The following is a 17,120-nucleotide window of genomic DNA, read 5'->3' on the forward strand; positions in this document are numbered from 1 at the left end:
ACAAGAACTGTCCCTGTGGTCTTCCATTTCCTTACTATGTTCCTCACAGTGGAAACTGACAGGTTAAATCTCTGAGACAACGTTTTGTATCCTTCCCCTGAACAACTATGTTGAACAATCTTTGTTTTCAGATCATTTGAGAGTTGTTTTGAGTAGCCCATGATGCCACTCTTCAGAGGAGATTCAAATAGGAGATCAACTTGCAATTGGCCACCTTAAATACCTTTTCTTATGATTGGATACATCTGGCTATGAAGTTCAAAGCTCACTGAGGTTACAAAACCAATTTTGTGCTTCAGTAAGTCAGTAAAAAGTAGTTAGGGGAATTCAAATCAATAAAATGATAAGGGTGCCCATACTTTTGCACCGGTCAAATTTTGGTTTAATGCATATTGCACATTTTCTGTTAGTACAATAAACCTCATTTCAATCCTGAAATATTACTGTGTCCATCAGTTATTAGATATATCAAACTGAAATGGCTGTTGCAAACACCAAAATATTTAGAACAAAAAATGATTAAGATTAATAGGGGTGCCCAAACTTTTTCATAGGACTGTATCTCTAAGTATGTTACAGCAAGTACTTCAACTAAACGGCATAAGAAAGCTGACAACCTCCGTTTTCTTAGGATACCAGAACCATTTTTCTAGATGGTCTAAAATTGAAGATGCCTCCATATGAAGTGACCATCCCCCCTTTTTCTATTAAAAGGAAGTTTGATAGATTCAGGCCAAGTTCACCTTTGTGCCAGAGACTCCTCCGCGTGTAGAATTAAAGTGGCGTACCCCATTATAGTTTCTGTTTTGAAGGCCTGTCTCTCCATCTTTTGGGTCACGAGCGGGCAAAGATTTGGACCTTAGTAAATGAAGGGGGAGTTAGACTGTAAGGGGCACGTTACAGGTCTGGGTGCTGTGAATGCAATATGGACGTAACAATTAGGGCAAAGTTTGGTTCCGTAGAACCTTGCAGATCCAGGTGCTACAAATAGTAGATACGGTACCTCCTCAATAGCATTTGGCTCAGCTCTTATTTGGACGATCGTGCATGAGTTTTCGACCATCGCGTTGGGCCGACATAAGCCTGAAGTATACCGCCACCTTAAATCTGTCACAGTTGTGCGGACCCAGCGAAGTTTCTTTTGCTTCTGATTTAGTTTTTGCTTTATTTAAGGTCATCTTGTACCAGAACGACACTGGTTCACATTCCCACACATCCCTGTTGTGCAGTTTATTATGTCTGAAAATTATATTTTCCCTTGTAAATCCTGTTTTTGTTATTTGTTTTGGACCTAAAGTAACTCTGACCGTCACAGATTTCTAGAAATATTTGTTCGGTTTAGTATATTGTAACTTAAGCAATGTCTGATCCGGCCTAGATTTTGCAATATTATAGTAATTTAAAAGAATTTGAGGCGCGTATAGTTTGTGTTAGCGTGTATGTGCCTGACCTCTGTGGAGCCTAAAGTGGGTGCCCTGTCCAAGATCGCAAAGGGTCAGAGTAAGGGCTAGTTCACATGGAGTTACATGAACTCTGCGTGTGAACATACCCGCGACGGGATGCCGCTGCAGTGCACTGGCATTCCGCTCCAGATTAGGCCCAAATGAATGGGCTTAGTCGGGAGGGAGCCTTGCGCCGTGGCTGATTCAGCCGCGGGAAGGAAGGGCATGTCACTTCTTTTTTCCGCAACTAGCTACCATTTTTGGCGGATTCTGCGTCAAATTCCGCTGCGAACTTCCTCCCTTGAACTAGCCTTAATAGAACCTGTAGCCGATGCTACACGTGACCCCCTTAAATCTCCAGCCAAAAATCAGGACAGGACTGTCACCTAGACTGTCACTTGACGTTGCAACATTCGAGTAAAGCCCTTGATGGGCGGCAACTCACACAACAACCACTAGGTGGCCACACATAAACACATCTAGGATAAACATCTCGTGACAGAGCATCACAAAATCATATTTTTTTTTAATCGCTGGTCATCTCGCACCCCTCATCGTGAGAAAAGGACAAAGAAAGGCAGATCCATTGCATGTTTGGTGGGAACGTTATATTTTTAAGAACTGACTTTGTAACATTAAAGGGGTTATTCAGGAATTTTGTTAATAGGCCATAAATACATTAAGGGAGGGGGAGTGGGGGTTGGCAGCTGCACACTTTTCATTGCAGGTCCAGTGAATAGGGCTGGGTTGCAAAACCAGACCAAGTCCATTAGCAGAACAGAAAGTGGTGCTGTTTTGGGCAAAATAGCAAACCCATTTCCTTATACAACTTTATCAATTCTGATTTTATTGCACAAGTATTTTTAGCCCTTCGTGTCTATCACCAGTACGTTTTGCCAGGTGCGAGCTGCAGGTCCTTAGGCGTACCAGGACTACCCTCAGATTAGATAAGATGAACTCTTCTTACCTTTCGGGTGACTGTCTTTTCTGTCTCCCTTCTGTTATCTTTCTCAGATGATTTACCTTCTCTTTGGGTTATCTTATCAAACATGTGATCGGGAATGAACCTGGAATGCCAAAATCTTGTGTGTTTAACCCTGACATTGCACAGATACCAACTTTATCAGCTGTAACCAGATCACTGTGGTTTATTTTGCAATGGAATTTTTTGCACTGATGTCATTGATGAATAATTTGGTTATTTTATATATGTGAAGGTCTGGTACATGGATACGAGGAGATAAAGTCTCAGAGCGGGAAGGATATAGCATGAAGGGATTTCAGATGTAGCAGAGCTGATCTTGACCATGATAGCTTGTTGTAGCATGACATCAGGTAGCATGACCAGGGGTGTACCTATAGCGAGCGCAGGGGTAGCATTCACATTCAGGGACCGTCTCTTTACAACATAAGAAGACGTCAGCATTATAGATAGCACATGGTAAGCGTGGACCCCATTACATAGTTTGCAGTCTGGTCTAAAATGTCAAGTTAAACTTTGCTACATCTGTTCAAACAAAATGCGCTCTAACTTTGTAATACTCCGTATTTTAGGCTTCAGTTTTTACAACACATAGACACATAAAGGGTAGACATCTTGTGACAGAGTATCGCAAAATTGTGTCTTTTTGAAAGGTCGGTCATCCTGCACCAAACATCTCAGATGAATCACAAAGAAAGCAAAAGGACGTATCTGTAGACTAGCGACAATGACTGCACATTCATATACCTGTGTATACTTGTGCACACGTCCTGTCTTCTCTTTGTTAAAACGCAAAGCTATATAAATTTATGTCCGTAATCGTACCAATAGGGTTGAGCGATCGGGATAGATCGTAATCCGATCGGCGATCGAGAAAATTTCACAATCGGGATCGGCTGGAAAATGATCGAAAATCGGATTTTAAAATCGATCCTAAAATCTCAAGATCGGCTCAACTCTACGTACCAACCCATAGAATACATGCAACATCTCATTTTGGCTGCCCAATGAATGCCGTAAGAATGAAGCCCAAAAGAACATTGGCCAAATGCAATTTTTCTCTTAATTCCACTCCATTCATACTTTGTATTCGAAATATTAAAAGGTACCATTATGACGTACAATGGCTGCGGCGGTAAGGGGTTAATATTCGTGTTGCTTTCAGGTTCTATGAAGACGATGTGAAGGGGGAGGATCTCTGAGAGGCCATTGGTTGGCTATAACCAGTTTTTGTCTTGTTGCGAGGTGTAACAAATTTATTTCACTTTGTTACATTTTATTGATATTTATTGTAAGAATAGTTTTATTGTATTATACCCTTGATGAGTATTCTGGTTGTATTCGCTAAGAGGAGGTCCTTGGTAAGATGGAGGAGGTCCTGTGCCCCACGTGACGACGGAGACCCATCAGTCTTTCGGCAGTTGCTGGAGATGGGTGCGATGATGTCACTCACATATGTCACCTGTTCCTTACCAGCAACCACTAAAGCCACTGTTTGGTATTAGTGGTCAAGTGAGACCCTGGACTTTCAGCACCAAGGCCCTAACAAGACCAAGGCAAGGAGACAGTGCAATCTGTACCTACATCCTTTATAAGGAAAGACAAGGAGACAGTGCAATCTGTACCTACATCCTTTATAAGGAAAGACAAGGAGACAGTGCAATCTGTACCTACATCCTTTATAAGGAAAGACAAGGAGACAGTGCAATCTGTACCTACATCCTTTATAAGGAAAGACAAGGAGACAGTGCAATCTGTACCTACATCCTTTATAGGGAAAGACAAGGAGACAGTGCAATCTGTACCTACTGTTTGGTATTAGTGGTCATTTGAGACCCTGGACTTTCGGCACCAAGGCCCTAACGTGATCATGAATGGACACCGGTGCGGGACAGGTAAGTATGTTTTTTATGGTACACCAAACATCGACCTTTACAGGACTTGGTCCAATTCCCCGACAACCACTTTAGGGCTGGATTATTAAAAATCGTGAACTTCACACTGTTTGTGGGTGTGTTGGGAGAAATAAATATTTGCAACAGTGTTCTGTGGTTTATATTAAAGGGGTATTCCCACGTCGCATACTCACCAGTCTTCGTTGCTGTAAAATCTTCTGTCTTCCTGCTTTGTTGCGTCATTGGTGGGTGGGGTTACATATGCAAAGCCAGCGGCGGCATGCCTCTGGCCCTGCGTGCACGCTCATAGATGGTGAGACCAGTCTAGCCTTCACAATGCGAATACAGACTCGACATCCGCCTCTCTCTATTACAGCGGATGCCGGTCTGTATTGACATTGTGAAGGCTAGACTGGTCTCACCATCTATGAGCGTGCACGCAGGGCCGACGGCATCTCGCCGCTGGCTTTGCATATGTGAATACAGACCCGGCAACCGCTGTAATAGAGAGGCGGATGCCGGGGACGGTTAGACGCCGGCACAGATGCACAGATGCCTGTGGCATCGCTATACTCCTGCCCTGCATGAAGCCAGCAGCGGCAGGAGTGATGCTGTTATTTGTTATTCCACTCCTCTGCTCCTCCCTGGCTTCATCCAGGGCAGGAGCATAGCGATGTTGCAGGCATCTGTGCCGGCGTCTAACTGTCCCCGGCATCCGCCTCTCTATTACAGCGGATGCCGGGTCTGTATTGGCGGCCCCTTCCCCCCAAAGGGTAAACTACCCCTCCCTCCCCCCCAGGCTCGCTCCCGTGCACTTAGCCCCTCCCCCCTCAGAGCAGCAGATACATCACTTGACTTATGACCAGATAAGTCAAGGGATGTGTCAAAAAAAAAAAAATGAATAAGGTAATATAGCGGCCAAACAAAGCAGTTTTGCTGAAGCAGTGTATTTAGGAAAAGTCTTACATTCACATTATCAAGCAGTATAGATAGGATCCTTGTGATGGGACAACCCCTTTAAATCTTTTTGTTTTTTTTATGTTTCCTAGGTCATAGAAATGGGGGATTACTTCAAGCATCACCTCTTGCAGTCCAGACATAGAGGGGCGTTCGAGTTGGCTTATGTCGGCTTTGTAAAGCTCACGGAAATGCTGATCGGGTAAGAGCCCTGTTTTTGTTGCTACAATCCATACAGTCCGTGTCTGTTAGATGTTAGCGCTGGTGTGTTGTGTAACTGTATGAAATGGTATCTAAGACTAGAGGGGATAGAGTATGTCTGAAGTATGTCTGAAACGCACCAATTTGGTAAGTTTGAGGTTCACAAGAAACTCCCTGTCCCCTAATTCCTTCCATATTGGGAACATGTTATGGCTATAGTATGGGCTATAAAATAAATTTTCCATATTTGAAGGCTGATAGAAATCCCAAACTTGTAAACATTGCTGCAATTTTCACTCTGACCACTAAGCCTAATAATACACTGGCCCCGGACAATTCTCTGAAGGTTTTCTTTGCCTCGGTCGTTTTAGACAAGATTAACATCCCCATAGACAATATCACAACACCCGTCATTGCATCCACTACTGACAATAGATGTCTAGAAAACTCTCCCATAGACCTCATTGCGTCAGCTCCAGTCTATTGCAACCATGACCCTGCTGTAAAGCAAATCACTAAATGCTGTTAAGAGAGCCGACAAGATGGCCGCCCCATAATAATGTACAAAAAAATGGAATAAAAAAATTTACAAAATAAAATCATATTTTTTTACTAGCTGGTCTTAATAAATGTAAAAATGTTTGTACTTTCCCTTTAAGGATGGGTTGTCCTTTAGGATTAAGTAGACGATCTTAGAAGTCAATGTTGGGAATAATAAGCCCTATAGAAATATGTCGTTGCGACCACCGAGCTTGTTCTTATCCATGAATGAAGGTCAGAGATGAGGGACACAATGTGAACAGGGTTCGTAATATTTCAAAGACTGAATTATGTGCGGTATGAGGACCGAACACGACACCAAGGAAATGCTAATGAAAGAGAGTATTCAATGGCCTGTCTGACGTCTCCCAGACAAACCTGCTCATATAATAATGTACTGACAGATTAAGAGCACAATTCTATCAGTTTACAGTCCGATAATCACATATAATAAAAGCCAAGAGACAACCTGACCACGGCTTCTCCTGTGCATGGGTGGGTGGAAAAACTCATATATCGTGGTGGGTTTATTATAGTTCAGGAGGGGGGTGTCAGCAGTGTATGCAAATATATATATATTTATATATATATATATATACGTCATAGTAAAACATCTAATGCATGTTCTTAAAGGGATTGTCCAGGATAGTCACTTTTTTAATAGGAGGCCAGGTAAGGTCCATGGTGCTAGAGTGACTCCCAGAGTGGTCTGGTCCGGCTCCTTTGGTTTTTATTCCGGCGGAAGTTGCCGCCACACTGTGACATTTACAAAACGTATATATGTTCATTAAAAATAATAAAATAAATAAATACATTTTCTAATAATAGACATTAAAAGGTTTTTGCAATCTGCCTCACCTACAACTTAATCTTTTTTTTTTGCAAAGTTTATTTTATTTGCTGTAGCTTTGTAGAGAGGTCTCCTGGTATGTAGAGAGGACTGATAATTACATTTGTATGAGACTGTCCTATTTGCAAAATGAAGGCAAAGAATCGGAGGCTTCAATTCATTACAGTGAAAGACAAAGAAACAGTGCAATCTGTGCCAGCATTCCTAAAGAGAGAAATTGGGAACAGTGCAATCTGTACATACATCCTTTATAAGGAAATGCAAGGAGACAGTGCAATCTGTACCTACATCCTTTACAGGGAAAGACAAGGAGACAGTGCAATCTGTACCTACATCCTTTATAAGGAAAGACAAGGAGACAGTGCAATCTGTACCTACATCGTTCATAGGGAAAGACAAGGAGACAGTGCAATCTGTACCTACATCGTTCATAGGGAAAGACAAGAAGGCAGTGCAATCTGTACCTACATCCTTTATAGGGAAAGACAAGGAGACAGTGCAATCTGTACCTACATCCTTTATAAGGAAAGGCAAGGAGACAGTGCAATCTGTACCTACATCTTTCATAGGGAAAAACAAGCAGACAGTGCAATCTGTACCTACATCTTTCATAGGGAAAGACAAGGAGACAGTGCAATCTGTACCTACATCGTTCATAGGGAAAGACAAGGAGACAGTGCAATCTGTACCTACATCTTTCATAGGGAAAGACAAGGAGACAGTGCAATCTGTACCTACATCGTTCATAGGGAAAGACAAGGAGACAGTGCAATCTGTACCTACATCCTTTATAAGGAAAGGCAAGGAGACAGTGCAATCTGTACCTACATCCTTTATAGGCAAAGACAAGGAGACAGTGCAATCTGTACCTACATCCTTCATAGGGAAAGATAAGAAGACAGTGCAATCTGTACCTACATCCTTTATAGGCAAAGACAAGGAGACAGTGCAATCTGTACCTACATCCTTTATAGGGAAAGATAAGAAGACAGTGCAATCTGTACCTACATCCTTCATAGGGAAAGATAAGAAGACAGTGCAATCTGTACCTACATCCTTCATAGGGAAAGATAAGAAGACAGTGCAATCTGTACCTACATCCTTTACTGGGAAAGGCAAGGAGACAGTGCAATCTGTACCTACATCTTTCATAGGGAAAAACAAGCAGACAGTGCAATCTGTACCTACATCTTTCATAGGGAAAGACAAGGAGACAGTGCAATCTGTACCTACATCGTTCATAGGGAAAGACAAGGAGACAGTGCAATCTGTACCTACATCCTTTATAAGGAAAGGCAAGGAGACAGTGCAATCTGTACCTACATCCTTTATAGGCAAAGACAAGGAGACAGTGCAATCTGTACCTACATCCTTCATAGGGAAAGATAAGAAGACAGTGCAATCTGTACCTACATCCTTTATAGGCAAAGACAAGGAGACAGTGCAATCTGTACCTACATCCTTTATAGGGAAAGATAAGAAGACAGTGCAATCTGTACCTACATCCTTCATAGGGAAAGATAAGAAGACAGTGCAATCTGTACCTACATCCTTTACTGGGAAAGGCAAGGAGACAGTGCAATCTGTACCTGCATCCTTTATAGGGAAAGAATATGAGACAGTGCAATCTGTACCTGCATCCTTTATAGGGAAAGAATATGAGACAGTGCAATCTGTACCTACATCCTTTATAGGGAAAGAATATGAGACAGTGCTATCTGTCCCTCCATCCCTTACAAGGAAAGACCACAAAACAATACTATCTGTGCCTTTATCTCTTAAGTTCTATTTGTGCAAACATGAATCTTGTCGGGGCAACACAGTGGTCAGTGGTTAGCTCTGCAGCCTTGCAGTGCTGCAGTCCTGGGTACGAATCCCACCAAGGACAACAACTGCAAGGAATGTTTATGTTCTCCCCGTGTTTGCGTGGATTTCCTTCCATACTTCAAAAAGACATACTGATAGGGAAAAAAAATCTAAATCTAAATTTAAAAAAAAACATACAAACATGAATCTTGTCCTTGTGACACTATCTTTTATGGCTGTCACACTGCGGCTTCACGTGACTGATGAGGCCAATCAGCGGCCTTAGTGGCCTCAGGAAGGGACCAGGGGACGGCATAGGTAGTGACGTCCCCATTTCTCTTATTGAGGCTGCTGATTGGCCAGCAGCCACGTGTTGTGGGCACTTCTACTTGAAGACAACAATGTAGCTGCAAGACCGGACCGTGCGGGAAGGCGCCAGAGCAGGGATAGGGAACCTTCTGTGAAACTACAACTCCCAACATGCTCCGTTCACTTCCATGGGAGTTCCAAGAACAGCAGAGCAAAGTATGCATGCTGGGAGTTGTAGTTTTGCAACAGCTGGAGGGCCGTACGTTCCCTACCCCTGCGCCAGAGCATTGGGGACAGGTGAGCATGTTTTTCTTTTCTTTTTTTCACCTCCCCTGGCCTAATTATTAAATAAAATTTTATCCTGGACAATCCCTTTTAATTGTGAGCCCTCTATGGAACAGGAATTGAAAATATCTGTAAATTGCTGTGGAATTTTTTTGCATATACAACTCATAGTATATAGCAAAAAAATGGAAGATTTAACACCAGCATAAAAGGGATACAAGTTGACGTTACAGTGTATTTAGATAAAGCGCCGAGAGGATATCGCATCGCAGATTTGTGCCGTAAGACCCATTTTTCAACTACAATTACAGGAATAGTTGGTCGCTTCAAGTAACACCTGAGTCCATGATTCAGACGTAATGGTTTTACTTACATAGAATTAACATTGGATAATGCCTCATTTCCTGACCGTCAGCGACTGCCAGAAATAAAAGTGCGACTGGTCCTGAATCTAAACAAACAATTGGAATTGGGAAAGCGATGCTGGAGTTCTGCGGACGTCACCGACTGCTCTAAACATTCACATGTATAGCTATTGTGTGTGTTATAAATAAAATTGTATATTTAGGCATATAGGCATTCACAAGTCCTTGGCTGGACTCCTAGTGAGAATATCTTGTGTAATGTAATTGCGTGCTGCTGTTAGCAGATGTTGGAGAGATTGCAGTGGACGCTGCCAGATACTATGACTAAGACGTTGCAGCTTCTCATATAGGACGACTCAGATGGAGGAAAGCAAGCAAAAGCTTTTATATCCAATGCATTTTTCTTCTTTACTTTAACATTTTGCAAAATAATCTGTGAAATCGGGAGAAGTATCAAGGGTGTAAGTCACTTATATTCCGCTTTGTCATGTCACACTTGCTTAAAGGGATTCTACCACTAATAGATGCGAAAAAATATATAGGATGGCCGTCTCTTACCACTTGTGGCTGACTTCGAGGAGGTGCCAAACTCTGTTCCTGGACCATGGGAACCTTTCTTTACAGAGATAGAACACTGAAACCACGATGAATTTGCAACACTCTGAAGTCTAAAAAATCTTCAATGCTTTATTTCATATAATCTTCTTAAAAAAAACAAACAGGCCATAGACCAGACAATCAGACAAAAAACACCGTGACAATAAAATCGCTTGGCTTACGCGTTTCGGGGGGCAGCCCCCCCTTAATCATAGCATGTCTACATTACAAATTCCTTACCCTTATATAGGATGCTAATCAAACTCTACACCTGGCTAGCATTTGGTGTCTAGAATGGATCTAAATAAAGTTTATACACGAAGAAAAAAAAAAAAAAAAAAAGGGGAGAAAAAGCTGTTTCTATTATATCTCTAAATGAAACAACATATTCTGTAGGACTAATTTCATGTTAGCAATAAGAACAATCAAATATGAATCATACCTTTTTCATATGACCCTACATTCAGGTTCCATCGGCTCACTATTCACCCGCTTACTGATACTTTTTCTTCCGGGTCAGATGTCACCATATACCATATGAGAATTTGCCTCGCCCATAGAATTCAATTCAAAATCATATCCCTGCAGATCTCAGCAGGTACCGACACCATCATAACTACACAGAGTAATTATATCCATCCTAATGATGTAATATCTGCGGCCCATATTCCCCACATGCGTAATGTAATCTCTCACCAAACCATGTGATATTCCAAGCCAATCAGATATACCTCATTTCTTATGAATGAGTGTAGGGCATGCGTACTAAAACTTACTCTTGCACATATCCCTACAACCTTCTTCATGATAAATAGATGAAGGGCAATGCACATATATATATATATATATCAGTACTGCAAAGGGTATATGAATATATAAATAGAAAACCATATGCATAAGCATATGGATTCACATCTGATTTTCACTATAATTACTAAAAGTGGAGAATAACCGATCATGTGTATTTCAACCGCGGACCATAAAAAACCAACAATTGAATAAAAGAATGTGGTGTACTGAAAAATGTGGTCCACTATACATATAGTCTATCGCATTAAAAACAGGAACTAACTCCTCCAAACCTGCGTGTATTCTACCCTATAGTTTTTATTCTATAGCTAATATCTATATGTAGATGTTTAAGTTTAGGTAACTAGAGGTAAGCTGTAAATTCATTTAGCACATCGAAAAATTCCACATATCAATAAATATAGGATAAATCAGTTTTTACGTTCATGCCTTTAGGTGTGCGGCTATTGAATCTTAAAATGTGCCATGCCTCTCTTTTGAGAAGAAGTGCTCTACTGTCTCCTCCTCTAGGCGATTTTTGAATTTTCTCCAGACCGAAAAATTGAAGACCCTGAACATTACCATTGTGTACTTCGGAGAAATGTCGGGAAATACCCGACATACTCTCCGTAGCTGTTTTTTCACAATCTCTTAGGTGTTCCAGGATTCGCACCTTCAAATTCCTAGAGGTACAACCTATGTAATCTAAATTACATTCTGTACATTTTATACAGTATACAACATTCTGGCTATTACAATCGATGTATGACTGAATCAGCCACTTAAAATCCGTAGCAAATCCCATCACCTCTCTTTTTTCATTAGTAAATTTACATGTTTTGCACTTAGGGAAACCACATTTAAAGTTACCCCTTTTGTTCACTTTGCTCCCCATAACTGGTTGTAAATAACTGGGTGACAAAATGTTCCCCAATGTATTAGCTCTTTTTGATACAAAGGACATTCCCCCACTCAAAATGTTTCTGGTGATGGGATCAGCTTCCAAAATACATACATTTTTCTGTATGATTTGTTTGATGGACTTGAACTGAGGACTATAACGGGTAGAAAATACCATTTTATAGTTTCCTTCCTGAGATCTATCTTTTTTCTGTCCTATCAAGAGATCCTTACGATTCTTACTTTTTACTTTGGATGAAGCACTTTTAATCATCCAACTAGGATAATTTCTTTGTTTTAGACGTAACTCTGTGTTCTTTTCAAAACTTACAAAATTATCCTCCTCACTGCATGCTCGTTTAGTCCTTAGTAATTCACCATATGGAATGCTAGCGATCGTATGTTTTGGATGGCAGCTGTCCGCAAGGAGAATAGAATTTCCTGCGGTTTTTTTTCTAAACAAAGAGGTGGCTACTTTATTCTTAGAGGCCACTCCTCTAAGAGAGATATCCAAAAAATCTATTTGTACTTGATCATGAGTATAGGTGAATTTTAACCCATAAGGATTTTTATGTAAAAATTCAATGAAATCTGGTATGGGCGCTATATCTCCATCCCACACAATGAGGATATCATCGATATAACGCCCATACCAGAATACCTGTGACAAATAAGGGTTAGACTGGGAGAAGATAGACTTCTCCTCCCAGAATGCCAACAAAAGATTTGCGAGTGAGGGGGAAAAGGGAGCGCTCCCTTTTCCCCCTCACTCGCAAATCTTTTGTTGGCATTCTGGGAGGAGAAGTCTATCTTCTCCCAGTCTAACCCTTATTTGTCACAGGTATTCTGGTATGGGCGTTATATCGATGATATCCTCATTGTGTGGGATGGAGATATAGCGCCCATACCAGATTTCATTGAATTTTTACATAAAAATCCTTATGGGTTAAAATTCACCTATACTCATGATCAAGTACAAATAGATTTTTTGGATATCTCTCTTAGAGGAGTGGCCTCTAAGAATAAAGTAGCCACCTCTTTGTTTAGAAAAAAAACCGCAGGAAATTCTATTCTCCTTGCGGACAGCTGCCATCCAAAACATACGATCGCTAGCATTCCATATGGTGAATTACTAAGGACTAAACGAGCATGCAGTGAGGAGGATAATTTTGTAAGTTTTGAAAAGAACACAGAGTTACGTCTAAAACAAAGAAATTATCCTAGTTGGATGATTAAAAGTGCTTCATCCAAAGTAAAAAGTAAGAATCGTAAGGATTAGAGATGAGCGAACACTAAAATGTTCGAGGTTCGAAATTCGATTCGAACAGCCGCTCAATGTTCGTGTGTTCGAACGGGTTTCGAACCCCATTATAGTCTATGGGGAACAGATACTCGTTAAGGGGGAAACCCAAATCCGTGTCTGGAGGGTCACCAAGTCCACTATGACACCCCAGGAAATGATGCCAACACCTCTGGAATGACACTGGGACAGCAGGGGAAGCATGCCTGGGGGCATCTAACACACCAAAGACCCTCTATTACCCCAACATCACTGCCTAACAACTACACACTTTCCACATTCAAAAAAACCTCTATCAAAGTGGGAAAATACCTGGAAACCTTCTTTACTCCCCAAATGGATGGACACAAACCCCAATTTAAGCTCAACAAACAGTAACAACCACCCCTTTAAATCACGTTCCCCATGACAACCACAAATGGAATAGGCAATGGGAATTCCAAAAGCCCTCACCCTTAACTGTCATTTTGAGTGTGTGTGTGTGTGTGTGTGTGTGTGTGTGTGTGTGTGATGTGGTAAGACCTTCCAAAATTCACTTTTCTAGCCCTTAACATGAGCCCTTCCAAACAAAGTTACATGACCTTAAGCTGAGCTACCAGCAGAGATTGAGGCCCTTGGCATGAGTAGAGCCTTGCACCAGCAGTGTTTTTGGCACTTAGGGTGAGTTGAGCCTTGTACCAGCGTGTGTCCCTTAACATCAGGCGGGCCCTAAGTTCTGCGCTTTGCACAAAAGTTCCACATTAACTAGGCTGAATGGTACAAAGATTAGTAGGCCCGAGAACCAGGAACAGGTCTTGCAATGGCTGTCGGATAACGCTTAAAGCACATTGTCCACCAGCCAGTCAGCCTCTACCTCCTCTTACCCAACAGTCTTGTCCTCCTTCCACCCAAAATTCCCAATCTTCTCAGAACAATAACCCCAACTGTCCCTGCTCCCCAGAGCTGTTCTCCCTTCCTTTGACTGTACCGCAACCTGCCCCTCCATTTCGCGATTCCACGGACCTAACAGACGAGTATCTGTGTCCAGATGCTCAAACACTAGAGTCTCCTCCATTCCATCTCCGGTCGATTTGGTGGCGGATGACCAGCAACCCACCCTCATCGACGACGATGAGACGCAGTTGCTGTCAGGGCAGCCAGTTGACATGCGCATTGTGCAGGAGGAGGAGGCGAGACAGGAGTTGGAAGAGGAGGTGGTGGACGACGAGGACACCGACCCCACCTGGACAAGGCAGATGTCAAGCTGGGAAAGTAGTGTGGATGTTGAGGCAGGTGCAGCACCAAAAAGGGTAGCTAGAGGCAGAGACATGTCCAGAGGCAGAGGTCAGCTGCTTTGCCGAAGCCAGGCCAGACCCGGAATGTCCGAAGATGTTCCCTTTTGTACCCAGCCCAGAAAAACTCCCCCATCGAGGGCACGTTTCTTGAAGGTGTAGAGTTTTTTCAAGGAATGCGCCGAGGACAGATATAGTGTCGTCTACACAATTTGCCTCTCGAAATCGAGTAGGGGCCCTGAGAAGAGCAACCTGTCCACCACTTCAATGCACCGTCATTTGGAATCCAAGCAATGGAATCAGTGGCAGGCAGCAACGGCAGGACAAACGTCGCCCGCCGTTCATGCCACTGCCTCTGCTCACAGTGCTGGCGATGCACTCCAGAGGACGAGCCAGGACATCACTTCATCTGCCTCCGCCACTTTGTTGACTTCTCCCTCATCCTCCCCTGTTTCTGTCTTATCTCCTTCTCCTGCACCATCAAAGGCACCATCAGGCGCTTCTTTACAACAACCCACCATCTCTCATACATTGGAGCGCCGGCAGAAATACACCGCTAACCACCCACCCACGCAAGCCTAGAACGCCAACATCGCTAAACTGCTGGCCCAGGAGAGGTTGGCGTTCCGGCTTGTTGAAACTCCCGCCTTCCCGGACCTGATGGCAACTGTGGCACCTCACTATGCCGTCCCTAGCCGTCTCAACTTCTCCCGGTGTGGCGTCCCCGCCTTGCACCAGCACGTGTCACTCAACATCAGGTGGGCCCTTAGTTCCGCGCTTTGCTGCAAGGTCCACTTGACCACCGACACTTGGACAAGCGCCTGTGGTCAGGGATGCTGCAGTGCTTATCTTTAATGACAGGCAGGGTGAATGTGGTGGAGTCTGTTCCCCGGGTGCAAACTGGGGTGGCCTATCTCCTCTCCCAGGCCAAAATTCATGGCAGGAGTAGACTGAAACCCTACGACGCTGCAACCTCCACCACAGCTACTAGCGGCAAACGCTAAAACACTGGTGTGGGGAGACGTCAGCAGGCGGTGCTGAAGCTCATCAGCTTGGGGGACAGACAGCACAGTGCCTCCGAGGTCAGGGATGCCATCCTGGCTGAGATGGCATTTTTTTTTCCCTGCTACACCTGGGGCCTGGCATTTTTACGCCTGTGATAATGGCTGGAACCTGGTAGCGGCTCTGGAGCTTGCCAGCCTCCAACACGTTCCATGTTTGGCCCACGTCTAACCTAGTGGTGCAAAGTTTTTTAAAAACATACCCAAATGTACCGAAGCTACTGTTGAAAATGCGGCGCTTGTGCGCCCACTTTTGCAAGTGCACAGGAGTCGCTGCTAGCCTAAAAACACTCTAGCAAGGCCTACATCTGTCCAAACACAGGCTGTTGTCCGTCATTCACACACGCTGAAACCCTACAATACCATATCTTGAGCAGGGTGTGTGAGCTGCACAGACCTTTGATGGAGTTCCATCTACAAAACCCAAGGGTTCCTCAAAGTCAGCAACCAAAGTTTCTGCACCATGAGTTTCCAGGGGTGGCAGAGTTATGGCTAGGGGAAGAGGCATGGATAGGGATGATGTCTAGGGGCAAAAGCAGTGTGGATGTGGAGGCAAGCTAAGCAGGAAAAACTGGGGGTACAAGCTAAGGCATGGACTGGGGTGATGTCTAGGGGCAAAAGCAGTGTGGATGTGGAGGCAAGCTAAGCAGGAAAAACTGGGGATACAAGCTAAGGCATGGACTGGGGTGATGTCTAGGGGCAAAAGCAGTGTGGATGTGGAGGCAAGCTAAGCAGGAAAAACTGGGGGTACAAGCTAAGGCATGGACTGGGGTGATGTCTAGGGGCAAAAGCAGTGTGGATTTGGAGGCAAGCAAAGCAGGGAAAATGGTGGCTAGAGGCAAAGGGATGTCCATAGGCAGCAAGGGCAAAGATGCAAAACTCTCCCGTTTCAAGAATTTTCCTGACTTGTTTCCCCACAAAACATTCCTGGGAGGAGGGCTGAAACACCACCCTCCTCCTCCTCCGCTGTTAGATTTACCCCAGCTACGAGCTGAAAACGCTGCAACACTGGTGTGGGGAGACGTCAGCAGGCTGGGCTGAAGCTCATCAGCTTGGGAGACGGACAGCACACTGCCTCTGAGGTCAGGGATGCCATCCTGGATGAGATGGCAATTTGTTTATCCCCGCTGCCCCTGGGGCCAGGTTTTTTAGCTTGTTGGAGGGCTCTGGAGCTTGCCAGCCTCCAACACGTTCCATGCCTGGCCCACATGTTCAATGTAGTGGTGCAATGATCTTTAAAAACATACCCCAAATTAGCTGAGCTAAGGGTGAAAGTGCGGCACTTGGACACCCACTTTCCCAAGTCTACAGTACCTGGAGCTAGCCGCAATACACTCCAGCAAGGCCTACATCTGCCTGAAGCACCTACTGTTGTGCGAGGTCACCACACGCTCTAACCCTAGATACCGTATGTTCAGCAGGGTGTGTGAGCAGCAGAGACCTTTGATGGAGTACCAGCTACAAAACCCAAGGGTTCCTCAGAGTCAGCTCCCTCACTTTCTGCACCATGAGTTTCCATGGGTGGCAGACTTATGGCTAGAGGCACAGGCATGGATAGGGGTGATGTGTA

General features: G+C 43.7%; 1 protein-coding gene across 1 annotated transcript in view; it reads left to right on the forward strand.

Moving 5' to 3' along the window:
* The window catches only part of THADA (THADA armadillo repeat containing), a 399,509-nt gene that overhangs the window by 71,140 nt on the left and 311,249 nt on the right, over window positions 1-17,120 (forward strand). The window contains exon 22 of the mRNA XM_075267057.1: window positions 5,369-5,478. Coding sequence (XP_075123158.1) covers window positions 5,369-5,478 — 110 coding nt within the window. The remainder of the gene's footprint in view (window positions 1-5,368; window positions 5,479-17,120) is intronic.

This window comes from Leptodactylus fuscus, chromosome 3 (genome assembly GCF_031893055.1).
Source record: "Leptodactylus fuscus isolate aLepFus1 chromosome 3, aLepFus1.hap2, whole genome shotgun sequence".
In the NCBI taxonomy this organism is placed as follows: Eukaryota; Metazoa; Chordata; class Amphibia; order Anura; family Leptodactylidae; genus Leptodactylus; species Leptodactylus fuscus.